The sequence below is a fragment of the Macaca mulatta genome, chromosome 5, assembly GCF_049350105.2.
Source record: "Macaca mulatta isolate MMU2019108-1 chromosome 5, T2T-MMU8v2.0, whole genome shotgun sequence".
NCBI lineage: Eukaryota > Metazoa > Chordata > Mammalia > Primates > Cercopithecidae > Macaca > Macaca mulatta.
The window spans coordinates 1,399,408-1,422,334 of NC_133410.1; the positions used below are offsets into that span (position 1 = coordinate 1,399,408).

The 22,927-nt window shown below is 55.7% G+C and overlaps 1 protein-coding gene across 35 annotated transcripts in view; it reads left to right on the forward strand.

Annotated features, from left to right (window-relative positions):
- The window catches only part of MAEA (macrophage erythroblast attacher, E3 ubiquitin ligase), a 51,781-nt gene that overhangs the window by 15,866 nt on the left and 12,988 nt on the right, over window positions 1-22,927 (forward strand). For 23 of the 35 annotated variants that reach the window (XR_013417174.1, XR_013417172.1, XR_013417171.1 and 20 more), the window contains 3 exon segments: window positions 8,562-8,744; window positions 12,615-12,818; window positions 18,584-18,706. Coding sequence is in view for 28 of the 35 variants with exons in the window: in XM_078001726.1 (XP_077857852.1) it covers window positions 8,562-8,744; window positions 12,615-12,818; window positions 18,584-18,706 (510 nt within the window). In the remaining 7 variants the exon portion in view is untranslated. 35 annotated transcript variants of the gene reach the window in all.

Here is a 22,927-nt window from a genome sequence, read left to right on the forward strand (position 1 = left end):
TCTCGATAGCAGCCAAAAGTCCATCACTTGTGAATTCCTAAACAAATAGGTGTATGAATACCCTGGAAGACCGCCATGAAGAGGAATGGTGTTGCTGCACGCCACATCACAGGTGAACTTGGTAAACGTGCTAAGTGAGAAAAGCCAGATACGGAAGTCCACATCCCACGAGATTCCATTTATATGGAATCGGTTGGTGGTTGATTGCCTGGGTCTGAGGGGATTTTAGTGGGTTCCTTTTTGGAGTGATGAAAATCTTCTGGAAGTAAAGAGTGATTTGTACAACCTTGTGCTTATTCTAAAAGCTACTAAATTGTACACATTAAAAGGGTGAATTATATGGCCTGTGAATTCTATCAGTAAAAATTGGTAAAATTAAAAATGACATTGGGATTTTTTGTATGATTCAGCTTAATAGACAACTGAAGAGCATGCTTGCACCATGCTGGCAGGGCAGGGGGGTCCGACGGGGCGGCCGGGGCGGGTTCCGGCAGGGCAGCAGGGTCCATGGTGTGTAGCTCTGCACACAGGAGTGGGGAGTTTTTAGTCTGGGTCCACAGAAGTAGAGTACCTGGGTCAAAGGGTGAGGCCCAGGTTCTGTCGCTCCCGTCAAACCTCACACACCCTCCTCCTCTGTTGGTAGTGTGGCTCCAGTTTCCTTAACCTCACTGGCGTGTCTTCTGGGAGCCCCATGTGGCTGTCGAGTACTTGAGATGTTGTTGGTCCAAATCGTCGTGTGCTCTCAATGTAAAACACACCCTGGCTTTCCAAGATTTAGTACCAAGAGGGTAACAAATGTGAAATGTCTAATGATTATTTATTATTGTTTTATTTTGTGTATTTTTTGTAGAGACAGGGGTGTCTATGTTTCCCAGGCTGGTCTCCAACTCCTGGCCTCAAGCAGTCCTCCCACCTTGGCCTCCCAAAGCACAGGGATTCCAGATACGAGTCACCGTGCTTGGCCCTGAAATTGTTTACTTACTTACTTATTTGAGACAGAGTCTCGCACTGTGGCCCAGGCTGGAGTGCAGTGGCGTGGTCTCCGCTTGCTGTAAGCTCCGCCTCCCGGGTTCATGCCATTCTCCTGCCTCAGCCTCCCGAGTAGCTGGGACTACAGGCGCCCGCCACCACGCCCAGCTAATTTTTTGTGTGTTTTTAGTAGAGACGGGGGTTCATCATGTTGGCCAGGATGGTCTCGTTCTCCTGACCTCGTGATCCGCCTGCGTCGGCCTCCCAAAGTGCTGGGATTACAGGTGTGAGCCACCACTCCTGGCCCCTGATAATTATTTATGTTGTTTAAATGAACGTATTTGGGATGAATTGGGTTAAATAAAATATATTAAAATACATTTCATGTGTTTCTTTGTACTATGGCTACTAGAAAATATGAAACTATACAAATGTGGCTCACGTTGTACTCTATTGAATGGTACTGCTTTGTGGCTTTATCCTTTTTTTAATCTGCTTCGGTTTCTGAGAGATGTTTTAAAAACAAAAAACTTGTACTGATGTTTCTGTCTTTCCGTAGCCGTCCAGATTTATGATGATTACTAATACTGTGGACTTCTCTTCACTGTCTGATTTTGCTTTCTGTTTCCTATACTTTTGTCTTTGGTTTTTTATTTCTTTTGGTGGATCGATAAGGTTTTCTTTGTTCCAGTTAATTTCCTCTTGTAGTTTGTCCAGTTCACAGCCATACTCCAATTGTGGCAAATCAAAAAGGTCTCCACACATTGCCAGATGTCCTCTGGGGAGCACGTTGTCCCTGTGGAGAGCCGCTGCACTAGGTGAGCCCGGCCCTGGTTAGGGTGCCTTGTGAGTGAGCTCACGTGTGCTGCTGTGCCCAGCTGCTTCCAGGCAGCACGGCCCTCCCTCTGATTGCTGGAGGACTCTTCTGTGTGGGCACACCACGGTTTGTTTACCCATCCTGGTCAATGGACATTTGGAACTGTGGTGAACAAGCATTCCTGCATCTGTATGTGGATATTCTATGTCCATTTTTTTTTGGGAGTGGAATGGCTGAGTCATCTGGTAGATGTCTTTACCTTTTAAAGAACTAAGCGCTTTTTCCAGAAGGATCATTAGAACGGCGGCCAGCAAGAGTCCAGGTATCCCGGCTCCACAGCATGTGGTGGCGCTCTCTTGACTTGGAACTGTTCTTCTGGGTGCCAGAGTTCTCCAGAGAAACAGAGCCAGTGGCGCCCGTGTGCGTGGGTGTGTGCGCATGCGTGCATGGGTGTGTGCGCGCGCGTGTGGTGTGTGCGTGTGGTGTGTGCGTGTGGGTGCGTGCGCACGTGTGTGGGTGCGTGCGTTGTGTGGTGTGTGCGCGTGCATGGGTGCATGTGGGTGTGTGCGCACATGTGTGGGTGGGTGCGTGTGTGTGCACATGCGTGCACGTAAGGAGATGTATCACAAAGAATTGGCTGGTGCAGTTATCGAGGCTAAGTCCCAAGCTGGAGACCCCGGAGAGCTGAAATGTAGTTCCAGTCTGAGTCTCAAGGCCTGAGGACCAAGAAGGCCGACGGTAACAGTTTTAACCCGGAAGCTGTCAGGCGGGCGGAAGATTCAGGAAGAGCCAGGGTTTTAGTCCAAGTGCAAAGGCCAGAAAAGACCATGCCCCGCCCACAGGAGGAGTTCCTTCTTACCCAGCCTTGCCCTTCCCTTCAGGTCCTCAGCAGATTGGGCAGGCCCCTCCCCAATGGGAAGGCTGTGGGCTTTCCTCAGTCTACCCATTCACATATTAATCCCATCCCAGAATGCTCTCACAGACACACCCAGAATAATACTTGGCCAAATGTTTGTTGGGGAACCTGGCAGTGTCAAATGGACCCGTAAAATTCATCATCATGCCTTCCGCCGTGGTCTAATTTGCATTTCCCGGACGACTCATGATGTTGCATGTCCTTCTAGAGATTACCTGCCCTTCATAGAACTTTTTTGTGATGTTCCTGTTCAAACCTTTTCCCCATTAAAAAAATGGGATTGCTAACTGGGTGAGGTGGCGGGTGCCTGTAGTCCTAGCTACTCGGGAGGCTGAGGCAGGACAATCGCTTGAACCCGGGAGGTGGAGGTTGCAGTGAGCCGAGATTGCGTCATTGCACCCCAGCCTGGGTGATGGAGTGAGACTCTGTCTCAAAAAAAAAAAAAACAAACGGGTCGGGGGGGTTTGCTTGTCCTAATACTGAGGCTGCAGGAGTTGGCTGTATTCCAGATGGAAGCCCTTTGTCAGGTGTGCTATGAAGGCCTTCTCCCAGTCTGTGGCTCATGTGCTTATTTTCTACATTGTTTTCTGAAGAGAAGTTTTAGTTTTGATAAGGTTCAGAGGATGGATTTTTCTTTTACAGTTGGTGCATTTTATATCCTCCTAAGAAACCGTTGCTTGTCTCAAGGATGCGAAGATTTTCTCCCATGTTTCCTTCTAAGGAGTTTCACAGTTTGAGCTTTTATGTTTAGGGCCGTGATCTACACGGACGCACTTGTCATGGGGATGTGAGGTTTGGGTTGAGGGCCATGTCCTGGCTGTTGCAGAGACTGTCCTTCCCCTCAGCAGCCTTGGCCCCTTGGCTGGATGTAAATGGGCCCTGCCTGTGGGCCCTTTTCTGGGTTCCCCACCTGCACTGACCCCTGTATCCACTCCCAGACCCATGCTGTACTGGCTTGATCACTCTAGCTTTATAAGAAGTCTTGCAATCAGGTGCCATTTATCAAAATTCATTAGAATATTTTTAACATTTTTAAATTTAAGACATTATTAATGTTACATATATATAAAATTTGCCATCAACCATTTTATACAGCAACCACTTTATCCATTTATAGCATAGACACTGTACCATAAGCACACAGTACCGTCATACCATCTGTATCACTAGGACCCTCTCATCTTGCAAACAGGAAAATCCATAGCCATTGAACAAAACTGCCTCCTCCCCACCCCAGCCCCTGGCATCCACCATTCTGCTTTCTGTGTCTAAGAGTCGGACTGTGTGAGATACCTCACAGAAGCAGAGTCATGCAGATTTGTCTTTTCATGATTGACTTTTTTCACTTAGCAGAAGGTCCTCAAGATTCATCCATGTTACAGCGTGTGAGAGGACTGCCTTCTTTTAAAAGGCTGAATACTATTCCACTGTGTGTTGTGTTAGTTTTCCCCAGGGAGACAGAACTCATACTGGATATCGGTAGTTGAGGGGATTTGTTGGGGAATCGGCTCATGTGATTACAGAGGCTGAGTCCCCCAGCAGACTTGCACCCCGGAGACCCTGGGAAGCTGGTGCATGGCTCAGTCCAGAGCCAAAGGCCTGAGAACCCCGGGGGATGCTGGTGCAAGTCCCAATGTCCGAAGGCCAGAGACCCTGGAGTTCCGATGCCAAAGGGCAGGGTCCCAGCCCCAGGAGGGAGAGGAAATTGCTTATCCACCTTTCTTGTTCTATCTGGGCCCCAGCGGGCTGGATGGTGCCACTCACCTGGAGGGCATCTTCCCACTCATCCACCACTCTCCTCTGGAAAACCCGCACCGGCACACCCAGAAGTAATGCTTCACGGGTTCTCTAGGTATCCCTAATCCAATCAAGTTGATGCCTGAAATGAACCGTTACATGTGCAGATACAGTCATGTGTCACTTACATGGAAAAGCTCTGAGAAATGCATCGTTAGGCGACTTCACCGTGCGAACATCGTAGAACGAACTAACTCACAGGAGCCCAGACGGTGTGGCTGCTGCATGCTCGCACCGTGGTACAGCCTGTGTGTACACGTGGTACAACCCTCCTGGGCTGCAAACCTGTACAGCCTGTCACTGCTGAATACCACAGGCGGCTGTTCCATGGTGGTGGTTTGCATCGTACATGTTGAGACATAGAAAAGATGCAGTGAGAATGCAGTGTCCTAATCTTAATGCGACCACCATCACCTGTACGGTCTGTTGTTGACCAAAATGTCATTATGTGGCGTGTGACTGCCACGTTTTCTTCTTTCATTCCCCTGGTGATGGACATTTGGGTTGCTTCTGCCTCGTGGCTGCCATGAACACAGCTGTGCAGATACCTCCTGGGACCCTGCCTTCAGTTCTCGTGGCCTGCTGGGGACTCAGGAGCCTAGTGCCTAACGTTCTGAGGAATTGCCTCGCTGCTCTCCACACTGCGCCGGGCACATTCCCTGGCCCTGCATGCGGGTCCCGCTGCTCCGCTTCCTGCCATGGCGTAGCTTTTGGTGTTTAGCGATCACCGTCCTAGCAGGCACGAGGGGATGTCTCACGTTTGCACTTGGGTCTGCTGGGTGGTTGGTCGTGTGGAGCATCTTGTCATGTATGGCAAGATGGCCATTGGTTTATCTTCTCTGTAGAAGTGTCTTAAGTCCTTCACCCGTTTTAAAATTGAAGATTTCCTTTGGTTGTGGAGTTGTAGGAGTTTTTAAAAGTGCATTCGGGATAGTAGCTTCATATGCAGATCCTGGATTGCAGCTATTTTTTCCCATTTTTTACTCTATTGGTTTTTCCTGCTCTGAAATTTTTAAGTTTGATGTAGTCCCATTTGTCTCTGTTGCCTGTGCTATTAGGAATCTATTTTTAGTGCTTTGCCCCTTTTCACAGTTCTTCTTGTGATACAGTCTGTTAGGTTGCCTGTCCTCATTTGGGCGAGCTGTATTTTCTGCTGGCTCCTCTCCGCAGTGCTGTTTCTTGTGTCTTACAATCTGCTGGCCCCTCTCCGCAGTGCTGTTTCTTGTGTCTTTCTCCATGGATTTGTTGTGTTTGGTCACTAAGCAATATTTCTGAGAAGTTTTTCTCCCAGAAAGGTTTGTGTGTGTTCAGCTTTCAGCCCTTGCATATCTGAAAGTAACTTCAGTTTGTCCTCATTCTTGAGTGATAATTTGGCTCGAGTTCGAGTCTTCAGCATTTCTGAAATTCCACTCACTCGGTCACCAAATGCCCTTTAAGGAGCCTGTGAAGGGGGTGTTGCTAACCAGCCGGCTCAGGCCAGTGTAGGGGAGCTTTTAGGGCCGGGAGTCACGTGCTGGGTCCCCCGGAAAAGGAGGCGCTGCTTTCCGGGGCTGGCTTGGCGTCTCTGGGGGGCGTGGTCAGCAGCTGCCCCGCAGGAGGGAGAGGGTCTGCGGCGCACATCCCCTGAACGCAGATTGGGTAGCCCCAGGCCAGCGCTGGAGGAGGAGCAGGAGGAGGAGCGGAGGCAGGGAGGTGGGAGGAGCGTGCGCAGAGGCGTGGGAGGCCTGAGCAGTAAGCGGCCGGACGTGGACCCTGAGAGCCACTGGCAGGGAGGTGGGGGTCTTCCCAGTTGGGAAGACACCGTGGCCCCGGTGAGCCCCTCCTGCGCCTCCTTCATGCTCGCGTCCTGCGTAACCGTGGCGAGTTTTGGGCAGGGCCTCTTTGCCTTGCGCTGGGAGTTCCTGTCTGCAGCACATCAGCTGCCCGGAGCTCTGCCCTGTGCCTGAGCAGCGTAAGCACCGCGGTGAGGCGGGTGGCCCTCCAGGAATTGGACTGTCCGGAAAGGCCCCGTTCCCGCGTAGAACTTGAATGCAGCTGAGGAACGTCCAGAGAGGCCTTGCTTTCCTGGTGGCGGTCTGGAATGTGCTGGTGTGTGGATGCTGTGTGGGTTCCTCCGTGTGAGCGAGGGTGGTTGTGCCTCTTTGTCTGTCCGTCTAATGGCTAAGACTTTCTGTCCTGCTCGTGTGAGACCCCGCATAGCAGAGCAAAGACTGAGTGTGCTTTGCGTCCTTTAGAAATTCCACCTCGTGGCAGGACACGCTCAGATGGGGTTTCCAGTGGGAGAGTCGCGCGGCGCGGGCCGCTGTCCGGCTGTGATGTCAGGGCCTCGGGGGCCTTTGGGGCCTTCCCCAGTGGGTCTCGTTGAGCTTGCTTGCACTGGTCAGGTATTTATGGAGAGCTGAAGTGCTGTCTGCTGTGACTTCCCATCCCTGGATGTGGAGCAGAGAAAAATAATTTCTCCCATCTTTCCTAAGCGGTGCTAAATCCTTGGGAGAAATCTTGAAGGTGGGCAGTGTGGGTGATGGGACCCCCAGGCCGCGTGGCACCAGCAAGCTTGGTTCCGAATGCCACACATGGTGCCTGGCTTCGAGTCCATCTCGTGTTGTCACTGCTTTGTGAGTTGGTTAAACGTGTGGTAGCTTGACAGCTTCCCTGCCTTCCTTCTCAACATCCTAAGACTCATTTGCTCACCAGTAAGTGTGAGTCCTGCTTGGTAGCAGACGGTGATGCTGGCTGCCATTTACATGCCCTCCTGTGTGGCTGTCTGGTGTGAATGAGAGTGTGTGCACACTGTCACCTGTGGTGGATCCACGTCGGCCCTGGGGGATGTCTGAGTGGAGGGCAGCGGGGGCCAGGCTGAGTGGGGAGTGGCAGCCGGGGGAAATGGCTCAGAGCTGGCCTTGCCACCCACCTCCTGCCCCTGCTTTCAGGGGGAAAGTCTGGGGAAGAGCCTTGCTGTGTGACTCCTTCCTTGGCTGAGGCCAGTCCAGTCTCTGTTGCCCTGACTGTCCCAGTCCTGGGAAGCCCACGTGCTGAGCTGCGTCCAGGTCTCCCTCACTGCAGCCCTGCCTTCCTCACGTGACCTCACGGCTAAGCACAGTGGCTGACACGAGGTCAAGGCCCGCCCAGGGCCGGGGGAGCAGGCAGTGCCTGAGAGTCTGTCCCCCATGGTTGGGCACGGCTGGAGATGAGGCAGAGGTGGAGCGCTTGTTCCAGCACAGCTGCGATGGCAGAGTTGGGCCCACTGCTCCCAGGCAGCAGCATGGCCATGTTGCTGACGCGCTGTGCGGTGAGCTGCTGGCTGCCAGCGCAGCTAGGACCACGACCACGGGCAGTGTTTCCTGCCAGAGCCCGGCCACGGCGGCTGGGGAGCGCTGGGGCGTGATTCTGTCATTCATGCTGCTTTCAAACCATAGAGCACAGGGAACGGGCAGAGAAGAACTCGGCAGCGCTTCTCTCCAGAGGGACAGAAGACTAATGGTGACGTTAAGATTATTTTCCATAGGGAATGGATGATTTTTATGAGTGGGGAAGGCAAATGCTCTTGTGCAGGAGGGTGTGAGTTGTGCGCTGTGGCTTCACCTGCGTGTTTGAGGCTTGCTGTGCCCAACCCGTGTGGAACCCACGCCCCGTGCACCTTTGTCCCTGCCCGGCCCGGCCTCGTGTGGTGGCGCCTGCAGCTGCACCAGCCTAGCTGATCACCGGCCAATCCTGTGTTTTACCATCTGATGGCCTCACGCCCCAGTCACTGCTCTCCTGTTTGGAAATTTCTTTGACTGTTCATTATTCTAGATGAACTTTGGGATTGATTTGTCTACATACACTTACAATGTTTTTGGCAAAAATTGGGGTTGCTTCTCATCCAGGGATGTGGAGTGGCTCTCTGCTCACCAGGGCTTTTGTGGGTCTTGGTTGAGGTTTAGAGTAGATCCTTTGAGACCAAGAACCTCCTGAGACTTCTGCCTCTATAAGTGCCATGAGGAGACGTGGTGTGTCCTGGGTGTGGGGCTGGTGGGGCTCACACCAGGGGAGCGGTTCCTCACCATCCTCCTTCCTCTCTAGGTGCCCTACGAGACACTGAACAAACGCTTTCGCGCCGCTCAGAAAAACATTGACCGGGAGACGAGCCACGTCACCATGGTGGTGGCCGAGCTGGAGAAGACACTAAGCGGCTGCCCCGCCGTGGACTCCGTGGTCAGCCTGCTGGACGGCGTGGTGGAGAAGCTCAGTGTCCTCAAGAGGAAGGTTGGTCCCGCCCGGCAGTCCCTCTTTGGCCGGGGGCACGGACACCCATTTTGTCTTGAAACTGAGGCCTAAGACAGGCAAGCTGCTGTGGTGGGAACGCGGGAGGTGTGGTTGGGGGCCCTCTTCCCTGCTGCTTGCCTTCTGGGGCCACTGTCGGCTGAGCAGGCCAGCTTCCTGTTCCTGTAGGGACCGTGTTGTCTCGTTCTAGGAGTGTCCAGAGCCCAGGCCACAGGGAGGCCAGGATGTACAGCAGGTTGATTGTTTTTTTTTTTTTTTTTTTTTGAGATAGAGTCTCACTGTGTCACTCAGGCTGGAGTTCAGTGGTATGATCTCAGCTCACTACAGCCTCCACGTCGTGGGTTCATGCGATTCTCCTGCCTCAGCCTCACTGAGGTAGCTGGGATTACAGGTGCGTGCCACCATGCCTGGCTAATTTTTGTATTTTTAGTAGACATGGGGTTTCACCATGTTAGCCAGGCTGGTCTTGAACTCCTGGTCTCAGGTGATTCACCTGCCTTGGCCTCCCAAAGCTGGGATTACAGGCATGAGCCACTGCACCCAACCTAATTGATTATTTTTAGATGGAATTTCACCTCCAAGGAGAGTGTGGAGTTCCGTGTCACTGGGATTGGTGGACAGGGGCATTGGGACTAATCTGGCCCACTGAAGACACCCAGAAAGTGGGATAAGATATCTTGAAACATCGCACTAAAAATACCCAATAGAATATGAAATAGAAAGGCCAGAACCGGAGGGCAGGGAGTCAGAGGTGAGCGGCAAGAGACTGTTGTTGCCCCCATAGTGTTGGCCAGGCCAGATGGAGGTAAGGACCGATGACTCAGGCCGAGGAAAGTGGGGCCCAGTGGAGAGAAGCTGGGACCCCACAGTATTACACTCAGGGTGGGGTGTACCGGAAGTGGACTGGCATTGACACAGTGTTGCAGCCTAGGTTCAGAGGACTGGGGTGATCGGAGACCCTTAGCCTTTACTCCAGTGAGGTGGTCCCGGCTGGAGTCTGGTGGTGCCTTCCAGCTCTGGGTAGAGTCAATTCAGAGTCTTTCATGGGGAGAATACCTTCAATATGGGCATAAGATGATTCTTAGGTTCTTAGTTTTCAAGTCCAACGTGCAGCACAGAGACAGCCTGGGCGACAGTGAGACCCTGTCTCGACACCACGGTGGGTTGGAGACCCAGCAGACAGTAGACAGAGGGCTGCACGGACTGCAGGGGTGGGGGCTGCCAGGTGCCACACCTCACTGTGCTTAAAGAACAGAAATAGGCTGGGCGTGGTAGCTCACACCTGGAAAGCACTGGAAAGCTGAGGCAGCAGAATCACTTGAGCCCAGGAGTTTGAGACCAGCCTGGGCAACATAGGAAGACCCCATCTCCACAAAACATGAGAAAACGGCCAAGGGTACTGGTGTCCTCCTGTAGCCCCAGCAGTTACTCAGGAGGCTGAGGCTGAAGGATTGCTTGAGCCCAGGAGGTCAAGGCTGCAGTGAGCCATGATTGTGCCACTGCACTCTCTAGCTGGGCGACAGTGAGACCCTATCTCAAAAGAGTTTGAAAATCTCTGCAGGGAACAGAAAGTATAAAAAGTGATTTAAGGCTGGACACCGTGGCTCACTTTGGAAGGGCGAGGCAGGTAGATTGCTTGAGCCCAGGAGTTTGACACCAACCCGGGCAACATGGCGAAACCCCATCTGTACAAAAAATATTAGCCAGGCGTGGTGGCACACACCTGTAGTCTCAGCTACTTGGGAGGCTGAGGCAGGAGAATCACTTGAGCCCAGGAGGTTGAGGCTGCAGCAAGCCATGATTGTGCCACTGCACTCTCTAGCTGGGCAACAGTGAGACCCTATCTCCAAAGAGTTTGAAAATCTCTGCAGGGAACAGAAAGTATAAAAAGTGATTTAAGGCTGGACACCGTGGCTCACTTTGGAAGGGCGAGGCAGGTAGATTGCTTGAGCCTAGGAGTTTGACACCAGCCCGGGCAACATGGCGAAACCCCATCTGTACAAAAAATATTAGCCAGGCGTGGTGGCACACACCTGTAGTCTCAGCTACTTGGGAGGCTGAGGCAGGAGAATCACTTGAGCCCAGGAGGTTGAGGCTGCAGCGAGCAGAGATTGTGTCACTGTACTCCAGCCTGGGCAGCAGAGCGAGACACTGTCTTAAAAAAAAAAAAAAAAGTGATTGGTCAGGTACAGTGGCTGGTACCTGTAATCCCAGCACTTTGGGAGGCCGAGGCAGGTGGATCTCCTGAGGTCAGGAGTTCAAGACCAGCCTGGCCAGCATGGCGAAACCCCGTCTCTATTAAAATACAGAAAAATTAGCTAGGCATGGTGTGCGTCTGTGGTCCCAGCTACTCGGGAGGCTGAGGCAGGAGAATCGCTTGAACCCAGGAGCTGGAGGTTGCAGTGAGCTGAGATCGCACCACTACACTTCAGCCTGCACAGAGACTCTGTCTCTAAAAAAAAAAAAAAGAGAGAGATTTAGAGTTTAAAATGAATTAAAACTTCAATAAATGGGAAATATAATAACAAAAGTGAAAAACTCAACGTTTGCCTATAACAGTTGAACAGTTAACAGTTAGACAAAGCTAAAGATGGAATTAGTGAACTGGAGGGTGGGTCTGAAGTAATGATCTAGAATGGAACACAGAGATCGAAAAATCAAAGTGGCTGCGAGAGTAAAGCACAGAATAGAACAGAAACCTGTGGTGTGTTTCACCAGAGCCCACGAGTGGGTGGGGACAGAGATGGTGCCGGGAGAGTGACCAAGGTTTCAGAACTGATGAGTACCACCAGGTCAGAATCCTACACAGGGTAAGTGAAAATAAACCGACATGGTGGAATCGAAGAAAACAGACAAAGAAATATTTGAAAATCAACTAAGGGCAAAAGATCACTTCCAAAGGGGCAACAGACAGCAGGACAGCTGATTTCTGCACAGCAGTTGGAAGCCAAGATTCGTAGAATGTGCTGAAGGAAGCCAGCCTGAGTCCTGGATCTGTCCAGTAGTCAGTCGCCGTGCGTGCTGTTAAACTGTAATGAAGAATTCAGTTCCTCAGTTGCACCACTGCCCTTCAGTGTGTGGCAGCCACGTGGGCCGGTGGCAGCTGTGTTGGGCAGCGCAGGCCTGGAACGTTTCTATCTGGCTCGATTCATTTTTAACAAAATTGACTTTAAGAAAAAAGTATTGGCTGGGCGCGGTGGCTCACGCCTGTAATCCCAGCACTTTGGGAGGCCGAGACGGGCGGATCACGAGGTCAGGAGATCGAGACCATCCTGGCTAACACGGTGAAACCCCGTCTCTACTAAAAAATACAAAAAACTAGCCGGGCGAGGTGGCGGGCGCCTGTAGTCCCAGCTACTTGTGAGGCTGAGGCAGGAGAATGGCGTGAACCCGGGAGGCGGAGCTTGCAGTGAGCTGAGATCCGGCCACTGCACTCCAGCCTGGGTGACAAAGCGAGACTCCGTCTCAAAAAAAAAAAAAAAAAAAAAAAAAAGAAAAAAGTATTGCGAAAGATTTGTTAAAGTTACCTTATAACCATAAACAGTTTAACCAGAAAGGCACAGCAAATTTAAAGGTGCATGCATCTGGCGACATGGCTTCAGGGTACATCAATATAAAGGCGGAACTAACAGAGAAGCTGCAGATCCGGATGGTGGGTTTTTCACTGCCTCCGTCTGCAGCTCTTGGGCCAGGCACAGCTGCCTGGCGGACTCGGTAGAGCATGGTTTTCCCTGTCCCGCGATCCCCGCTTTTCTCCGTGTGAGTGTTGTGGGTTGGGGCAGCCTGGCCTCCCTTGGCGCAGGGCTGCAGGGCGTCCCTGTCCTGACCCGGTCTCTGTTGTGTGTGGCTCAGGCGGTGGAGTCCATCCAGGCCGAGGACGAGAGCGCCAAGCTGTGCAAGCGCCGGATCGAGCACCTCAAAGAGCACAGCAGCGACCAGCCCGCGGCGGCCAGCGTGTGGAAGAGGAAGCGCATGGACCGCATGATGGTGGAGCACCTGCTGCGCTGCGGCTACTACAACACGGCCGTCAAGCTGGCACGCCAGAGCGGCATCGAGGTGGGTGCCCATGTGCGTGTGTTCCCCTCCCCGTGTGTGTCCCCCTTACCCCCATGTGCGTGTCCCCACCCCCGTGTGTGTGTATTCCCCTCCCTCCAGTGTGTGCGTCCCCCTCCCTCCAGTGTGTGCGTCCCCCTCCCTCCAGTGTGTGTGTCCCCCTTCTCCCGTGTACGTGTGTTCTCCTCCCCTCGTGTGTGTGTCCCCCTCCCCCCGTGTGCATGTCCCCCCCCTCCAGTGTGCGTGTCCCCCTCCCCCATGTGCATGTGTTCCCCTCCCGCCGTGTGCGTGTCCCAACCCCCGTGTGCGTGTCCCCTTCCCCCCTCCCCCCATGTGCGTGTCCCCCCTCCATGTGCATGTGTCTCCCCAGCCCCGTGTGTGTCTGTGCTGTGGTGAGGGCCTCCTCCCTAGCTGAGAGGCCCTGACCCTTTGTGGAAACGCAGCTGGGGCTTCGCCTTCTGAAGGCAGAAAGTCAGTGTCTAAGCGGCTCTCCGGGTTCTTCTCATTTCCCTGTGGCGTCTCCACACATCCTGCTTAGGATTTTCCCGCCCGATACCTGCACCCTGGGTTTCACACTGGCACGTGCTCCCTTGCTGCCTTGTGAGAGCTTTGCCTTTATCTCAGGCGGAGTACGTTTTCTGTATTTTCTGCGGCACCCTGTTTGGCTGTAGAAACATGTGGGACCCTTGCCCTCCATGGGTACAGCTGAGCAGATACCGGGCGGTGCTGCCCTCTGCCCTCGGCTGCCTTGATAGACTCTTCTGCACCTTTGGGCCAGGTTAACTGGGGCAGCCCCTCCGCCATCGGGCTTTGTCCACCGCCGTGGGGGCCCATGGCAGTTGGAACCTCCTAGACCAGCACTTGGGCCCATTGCACTTGCCCCTGTCCAGATCCCGCTGTGGGTGCACGGCCTCACCTGACTCAGGTTAAGGTGGCATCCGTGTTCCATTTGACTAAGATGACAACGCTTGAGAACCTCTCAGGCAGCATTTGTGCAAGAGGAGCGTGCCCCATGGCTTGCCCCGAGCCCATGCCCGGCCATGCACCTGGCCCCACAGGCCTCCCTCCCATGCCACTCCCTGCCATGGCTCCTTAGCCCACATCCTCCCTGCTTCTGCCTAACCAGGGGTCTTCTCTTTCCATGGCTTAAATCCCACCCACATGTGTGTGGCTCCCACCTGGGGCGTGATGGACGTCAGCCCTGGCCACATTCAACCCCAGCACAAGGCTCCCTTCCCGGCCTTGGAGGCGGCCTCACATTTTGCAGTCCAAGGCCTCAGGTGCCCGTGGGGCCACACTCACGCCCCCATGCAGCCATCTGCAGGCCCTGCTGGCTCACAGCCTCCCCCACACTCCCATCCCACTCCTGCCCAGCTCCCCTGCCCTGCGGTACTCCAGACTCACCTGCACGTCCACCCGGCCCCACACTCCAGACTCACCTGCACGTCCACCCGGCCCCACACTCCAGACTCACCTGCACGTCCACCCGGCCCCACACTCCAGACTCACCTGCACGTCCACCCGGCCCCACACTCCAGACTCACCTGCAGACCCACCTGGCCCCACACTCCAGACTCACCTGCAGACCCACCCGGCCCCCACACTCCAGACTCACCTGCACGTCCACCCGGCCCCACACTCCAGACTCACCTGCAGACCCACCCGGCCCCACACTCCAGACTCACCTGCACGTCCACCCCGGCCCCACACTCCAGACTCACCTGCAGACCCACCCGGCCCCACACTCCAGACTCACCTGCAGACCCACCCGGCCCCACACTCCAGACTCACCTGCACGTCCACCCCGGCCCCCACACTCCAGACTCACCAGCAGACCCACCCGGCCCCACACTCCAGACTCACCTGCAGACCCACCCGGCCCCACACTCCAGACTCACCTGCACGTCCACCCCGGCCCCCACACTCCAGACTCACCAGCAGACCCACCCGGCCCCACACTCCAGACTCACCTGCAGACCCACCCCGGCCCCCACACTCCAGACTCACCTGCACGTCCACCCCGGCCCCCACACTCCAGACTCACCTGCAGACCCACCCCGGCCTCACACTCCAGACTCACCTGCACGTCCACCCCGGCCCCCACACTCCAGACTCACCTGCAGACCCACCCGGCCCCACACTCCAGACTCACCTGCACGTCCACCCCGGCCCCACACTCCAGACTCACCTGCAGACCCACCTGGCCCCCACACTCCAGACTCACCTGCAGACCCACCTAGCCCCACACTCTGGACTCACCCGCAGGCCCCACATTCCGGACTCACCCAGAGACCCACCTGGCCCCCCGCCACTGGCTCCCGTCCTCGGCATTTGTCCCGAGCCTGGTTCAGCTTCTCTCAGATGCTGCCCTGGGTAGAGCGGCACCCTCCCACCCGTGCCTTCTCCCCGCTGCTGCACGGCCTCCCTGCTCGTGTGTGTGCAGTGTCCATCCTGTTCTTCAGGAGGGGAGTGGCGAGCAGCTGCCCAGTGGGCAGGGTGAGCGAGTGAGTCCTCGTGTCCTAGAGGTGCTCACCTGCCCACACCCGCGCAACACTGTTGCTCTTGGCACCCCTGGGGTGTGGCGTCTCGGTTCACAGATGTGAATGTGACGTGTCACAGCTGTTCCGTGAGTGGATCTGCCAGATGGCAAAGTGCACTGGTCCTCTGCGGTGGCCAGGGCTGGTGCCCCCGGCGGCCCTGCGGTCTTGTCAAGTGTCTGAGGTCTCCAGATCATGACTCGCAGCTGCTCCAGTGTGCACCCAGCATTCTTGTCTCTGGACAAGGTCGTCTGTGTTGCCTCTGCCACGCTGCCTGCTAGGCTCCTGTGGCCCCCATCTGGTGCCATGTTTCCTCCACCTGGGTGTCAGGGAAGGGCATTCTCACCTGCACCTGCCAAGGCTCACGTGACTGACAGTGGGGCGAGCACATGTCACTCCGGTGCCCCTGTCCGTCATGCCTGTCCCACCCACCTGCCTCCCTGGCCCCGTGTGCCCGGCGTCCCCCAGTGCACAGGCCCTCTCTCTGTGCTGCCCACATGTCCTGGCTGCCTGGGGCAGCCCCTCGGCGTGTTCACAGATAACCTGGCTCTCCTCTACTAAACGTCCAGCACACTGTCCTTGGAACCTGCGGGGGTGTGGCCAAGCACATCTGGCGGTGCCTGCTGAAGCATAAGCTGTGGGTGCCCCTGGCCCCAGGGAACGTGTGCTGTGTTGGGGGAGAGAGGCGTGAGGTGAAAGAAGGGGGTCCTGTGGTGGGCACGGGCCACATGTTCCACAGGGGTGTGTAGAGCAGGGTGGATATGGAAGGGCTGATGATTCTAAGGCCGGCTGGAGTAGGTCTCAGCAGGATGAGACAGGCTAGACTCGAGGTGTTGGGGCGCCCTGAGCGTGTCTGTCCCAAAGAGGGCCTGGAGCTGCTGTATGGAAGAAGGCGGGCATGTGTGGAGCCCACGAGGACTGGGTTGCGGGGGAGGAGTTATTCCTGCTGAGATGCTCCCGAGGGCGTTGAGGAATCGCTTTTGACCACAGGCGACCACAGCACCAGGAGGCCCCGGGGAAGGTGCTGCTGTGGCCGAGGGAGAACTGCCAGGCTGTGGAAACGTAAACCCCTGCTGCACTGGTCAGACCTGGACTTCCTGTAGGGGGCGCCATGGAATTCCCACACGGGACCTCTGGTTTCATACCTGTGCACCAAAATTCCTGTGCACCAAAATTCCTGTGCACCAAAATTGGAGACATAACAAACTTAGGAAAATACCCACATGCTCTGGATTGGAGGAAGGTCCCAGATGAGACAGGACAGGAAACTGCCGCCGAGGGAAGGCCGCCCAGGAACAGGACGGGACGCCTGCCGCCCAGGGAAGGCCACCCAGGAAGAGGACGGGATGCCTGCCGCCCAGGGAAGGCCGCCCAGGAACAGGACAGGAAGGCTGCTGCCCAGGGAAGGCCGCCCAAGAGAGCACCAGGCTGCCTTGAGCCCAGGAGTTTGAGACCAGCCAGGGCAACAAAGTGAGAAGCCTTCTCTACAAAATTTTTTTCAAATCAGCTGGGAGTGGTGGCGGGCACCTGGGGTCCCAGCTACTCTGGAGGCTGCAGTGCGAGGATCACTTGAGCCCAGGAGGTGGAGGCTGCAGTGAGCCAAGATCTCACCACTGCACTCCAGCCTGGGCAACAGGATGACACCCTGTTTCAAAACAAACAAAAGTTAGCATGAGCATTTTGTGTGAGACAGAAAACCGGTTCACTTAGACGGTTTCCAGTTTCAGTTGACGTACAAGCCTGCTGCCAGCTGGCCTCACATCTTTCCTGTGACTCTCACAACCAGAGACCCAGACACTGGAGAAACCCTCAGTGAGAGAGATCCAGCTGCATTCAGACCCCGAGGCTGTGCGGATGGGACATGAGGCAGGAGACAGACCAGGAGCCACCTCCTGAAATTTAGAGCAAAACTACAAAACAAGGCCTTTGGGAGACCAGGGTGGGAGGATCACTTGAGCCCAGGAGTTCAAGACCAGCCTGGGCAATGTGGCAAGACCCCATTTCTATAAAAATAAAAAATTAACTGGGCGTGATAGTGTGTGCCTATAGTCGCAGCTACGCAGGAGGCTGAGGTGGCATGGTCACTTGAGCCCAGGAACTGGAGGCAACAGTGGGCCATGATCTCACTGCCATTCCATCCAGTCTGGACAAGAGAGCGAGACCCCGTCACCAAAAAAAAAAAAATTTTTGTTTTTAAGTTGCAAAACAAAGCAAGACTTTGTGGGAGACCCAACATCCGCCTGCCGTGAAGGGGCTGCAGCAAAGAGAAATCATCAAAGCAAACGTGCAAGAAAACACTATGAAGGGGTTTCAGAAAAATCATCAAAGAAAAGATGCAAGAAAACAATGCCATGAGGGGTTTCAGAAAAGGGAAATCATCAAAGAAAACTGCGCGTCTGTGAGGCCGGTGTCCAGACATGGGGCTGTGGGACCCAAGGGGTGATCTGTGGCCTCGCGCTAGGCCACTGGGTCTTGGGCCATGTGCGGGCAGAGGTGCTGCCCTTGGTCCCACTGGGGAAGGTCGGGAGCCATCGCTGCTGAGGACCACGTGCGCCCTCACCCCCAGCCTCGCAGTGCCTGGTGGAGTCCAGGGCTGGCTGCTGTCCTGCCTCAGCCGGTGACCATGGGTTCCACTGCTGGGCACTGAGCACCCACCCCCTGTGCCCGGCCACTCGCAGAGCCTCGATGCTAAGCCTGGGTTACTTTGGGTTTCTTTTTTTATATATATAAATCATCAGTTCTAACTACCGTGATACTAGCCATAGTGTGTTTATGTATTATTTACCATGTTATTATTCACTTACTGTTGATTTTGAAATGAGGGGGCTGCCCAGGGAGGGGCTGTAGATGTGCTGGGGGGCTGTGGGGAGTGGAGATGAGGCCGCCTGGCACATGTCCTGGCCCCACCTGGTACGTGGCCTGGCCCCGCCTGCGTGTGTGTCTCTGCAACTCCTCTCCATGGGACAGGCGAGGCCAGCCTGGCTCCCTTGCTTGGCCATGGCTGCTGTCCACGTGAGCGTCTGACCTTTTGGTCCTTGGGGGCTATTCTGTTCCTCAGATCTCAGAGCAGCCCTGGGGAGTCCATGAGTGCAGACTCACTGTGTGGACTGGAGATGCATCTCGAGTGGTGGCTGGTGCTGGGCCCTGCCTCATGGAGGCCGGGGTGCGGGAGGGTGGCGTGGGGGCCTTGAGCCAGCACATTCTGACCAGGAGCTGCTTCCTTCCTCTAAGGACCTAGTGAATATTGAGATGTTCCTGACGGCCAAAGAGGTGGAGGAGTCCCTGGAGAGGCGTGAGACGGCCACCTGCCTGGCCTGGTGCCATGACAACAAGTCCCGGCTGCGGAAGATGAAGGTGCACAGACTCCCGGGTTGGGATGGGGTGGGTCGGGGCCGAGGCCGCGCCACCCGCCCTGCAGCCAGCACCCCCTCGCCTGGTGGTTCTCAGTAGTTTGGTTTTGGTTTGTAAGGTGGGGGTTGGGTTTGGGAGTTTTTTTGGTGGTTGTGTTACACTTTTAGGCTAAAATCCGGAAAAGTGCACCTCATTTGGCATTGCAGTTTGCATACACCTGGCATGAGGCTCAGAGGGATCGGTTACGGGAGGCTGACCACGTGTACATAGCATGTTTGGGGCTCTGGGCTCGGAGCCCAGAGACACATCAGTCCTGCTCCATGGGGGCTGCTCCGTGGCTCCCTGCAGTCAGTTACAGACACAGAAAAGCTGGTCGGAAAGCCATTCTCCATCTGCGACGCTGCAGAGCTCTGGGCTGTGATATTGTTCACGAATACCCACTTTTCTTTCTTTTTTTTTTTTTGAGACGGAATCTTGCTTTGTCGCCAGGCTGGAGTGCAGTGGCGCAATCTTGGCTCACTGCAATGTCTGCCTCCGTCTTTAAGCGATTCTCTTGCCTCGGCCTCCTGAGTAGCTGGGATTACAGGCACGTGCCGCCATGCCCAGCTAATTCTTGTATTTTTAGTAGACATGGGATTTCCCCACATTGGCCAGGATGGTCTCAATCTCCTGACCTTGTGATCTGCCTGCCTCAACCTCCCAAAGTACTGGGATTACAGGCGTGAGCCACTGTGCCCGGCCAAGTACCCACTTTTCTAGAGACCAAAAGAGGCTTAAAAAATGGACTGTTAAATGACAGAATTTAAACCTGCTTATTAAAAGGCATTGTCACCCTAGGGGCTTGCAGAAATGTTTTATATTAACACCTCTGCCTCCATCAGCAAAACTCTTCTGTTTTCTAAACTGAGCACTGCTTTAACCCCACCCTGGCTGAGTTTGGCAGGGTGCACACAGTTACCAGCCAGGAGTGACACACTGCCACTCAGGGCCACCAAAACAAGCACGAAGCAAAGACGGGGTGAAAAAGCGGAGCGGCCAGTGGCTCCCCTTAAGAGAGTAAGGATGTTGGTGTGGAAACCCTGAAAGGAAAGCCAGAATTGGTATGTAACCCACGGCCCCACCACACAGTGCCAGCCCCACACTCCCTCCCAGAGAGCCGGCACACGCCTCACGGTGGGAACTCTGCCGGGGCTGTTTCATGTGGACCTCAGAGGGAAGATAGGTTCTTGGTGCTGCCAGGATATTTCTGCAAGCCCTGGTTACCTACCAGACAGTGTTGCTGGAGGGTGTTGGGGGCTTGCTGCAGGCACACGACTTGTCTGAAGCTGCTGTGGGGACAGGCAGGGCCAGGAGTTGGGGCCCTGAATGCGTGCCTGGGGGACGAGTGTGCGTGGTATTGGATAAATTTGAGATATGTGTTGAATGATTTGAGATTGGATGCCTGGCGGATGAGTGTGTCTGGTGTTGGATGAAATTGAGATTGGATGCCTGGCGGATGAGCGTGCCTGGTGTTGGATGAGTTGAGATTGGATGAGCGTGCCTGGTGTTGGATGAAGTTGAGACTGGATGGGGCCTGAATCCATGTTTGGATGCTGTCCAGAAATGAACCCTGAAGACTCCAAATGACACGAAAACATGCCCGGTATGAGATGCAACTGAGCCAGGCGGGGTACATGGCTGTCTGTGCAGTCTGCTCACATGTGCACACACGCCAGGGAGCATGTGGGGAGACAGGGAGGAGCCAGACGGTGCCCTCATGGGTCCCTCGGACCAGCCACGAGAGCCTCGATGGGAAAAGAAACTTGAGGCCCAAGTTTGACCTGGCTGGGAAATGGATTTCACAGGCCTGGGTGGGCAAGTGGCCCTGAAGACCCAGTGATTTGTGTGCCTCACGTCTGTGCGAAAGCCACACAGAGCCACCAGTGTGGGCGCCTGTCTCAGGGTGGGCACAGCCTTGGCGCTCCATGCTGTGTGGGACAGCGTAGACTCGGTGTTTTAGATTTGGGTCTGAATACCTAAGTTTCACGACATAGACACACTTATGTGTTAGTGGACCAATTGAAAGTAACCTACTAGAGCAAAAGGTGTCATTGAAAAGCAGGTTTGAGGTGTCCACTGTGTGAAGCGGTAACCTAGAGTGGGCGCAGAGTCCTGGTCTTCTAGAGCACCCCCTCGGCAGCTGCTTCCTGCCTTTAGACGGAGCCCCAGCACTCGCCTGCTCTGGACACGGCAGCCATCAGGCGGCCCCTGGGAGGCAGGTGGGGCCCTGGTGGGGAGCCTCTGTCTTTTCCCACTGGCCCTTCCCTTGCTCTCCGGCCGGGCTGGCTCTGAAGGGAGTGGAGTGCTGACCAAAGTCTGTCTACTGATTAGTGGGGTGGGGACTGGGGACCCTGCAGTGACCTCGTGCCTCTGGGCTGGTTTGTACCAAGCCTGGCACCCCCCGCCCAGAGCCTATGCCACTGCTGGGGTCAGAGACAGTCCTCCTGCCCCAGTTTGGAGCAAGCCTGTGAGTTCTGCGTACAGCCTGTTGACCTGTCTGTCTAGGGACACAGGGCGGTGAGGGGCTGAGGGCACAGGACAGGGGCAGCAGGGCAGGGACCTGAGCCCCTCTGAACCCCACCCTGGAAGGCAGGTGGCTCTCGGCGCCTTGGCTGGCCCCCGGGTCTGGGCAGCCCCTCCCCACGCCCACACGGAGCCACTGCTGTGGGTGCTCTGTGTGTCGGGGCAGCAAGGCAGGCAGGCAGGGTGGGCTGGAGCACAGGTGGCCCCTCAGAAAGCTCAGTGGGAAAAGCTCTGGGAAATGGAAGTGATGAGCTTCGACTTAAATACAGTGATCTGGGGTGGATTCATTTGCCACGTAGAGTTTCTGTTCGTGCCATCCTGAGATCCAGACCACGTGAACTCAGAGTGACCAATGTGGCCCCAGCCCAAGACTTGCTCCGTGGTGCCCCCGCCTATATCCTGTTTGCGGGGTGAAGCCCCGAGAATGTCCTGAAATCACACAGAAGATCTTACGGTTTAGACGGACATGGCCCTTCTGTAGCATCCGCGTCTCGTCTTGGATGACTTTGGTCGATGTTGCCGCTGCTCCCACCCCAGCCACAAGTCTCGGCCCACATTGGACTGAGGTTGCTGAGATTTCAGAGTGAGGGTTGGGCTTCCGTGGGTTTCCCTTAGCTGCACGTGAGCGACTCAGAGGCAGACGCATGTGGGACTTGGTCCTGCAGGAGCTTCCGCCCCAGCCCCCGCCTCAGGCATGCTGCTGTCAGCCAGCAGCCCCGACCTGGCCTCTTTCCATCTCCCACACATCCTGGAAGCACCCTCCCTTCACGGGAGCCGCCCCTTGGCCTCGCAGCCACCCAGGACCTCAGTGTCCCCTGGGCCAGGCCTCCGTTCCATGTGCCACCTGCCTGGGGCCTCGGCGCTGGCCCTGGCTTCTGCCGGCCGTGTTCTCACCCGGTGTCTGTGCGGTCCCCCGTCCATAACCTCGGCACAGGCGCTCCCTGCCCTGCTGCCCTGGGTCCTGCCTGCTCCAAGCTTGCTTCTCTGCCTCATGCTCCTGTGAGGCACCACCCAGCACCCCCATGTGTGGTCACTGTCTCCTCCCCACCCTGGGCCTCAGTGCCTCAGGACAGGACTTGCCCATGTTCTCCCAGAACAGCCCCAGGCTCAAGCCAGCACCCAGTCTACACTCGGGACAGATGGGTCCAGAGGCCCGGTGGGGGTGTAAAGGAGGAAGCAGGGGCCTCAGGGCAGGAGCCAGGAAGCTGCTTTGTCCTTGCAGAGGGGTTGGTGCCTTTGGTCCAGCGGCCGCACCTGCTGCTCTGCCCTCCCAGCGTCTCCCAGGCCTGCGCTCCCGGGAGCACCCTGAGTGCCCCGGCCTTCGAGTTGAAATGCTGGGCGGCTGCACGCCCCACCGCAGCTGCAGGAGCAGGGGCGGGACTCACGTTCAGGACCCGTGGTCCCCGGAAAGTCAGCCACAGCTGCAGGAGCAGGGGCGGGACTCACGTTCAGGACCCGTGGTCCCCGGAAAGTCAGCGCAGCTGCAGGAGCAGGGGCGGGACTCACGTTCAGGACCTGTGGTCCCCGGAAAGTCAGCGCAGCTGCAGGAGCAGGGGCGGGACTCACGTTCAGGTCCCGTGGTCCCCGGAAAGTCAGCCGCAGCTGCAGGAGCAGGGGCGGGACTCACGTTCAGGTCCCGTGGTCCCCGGAAAGTCAGCCGCA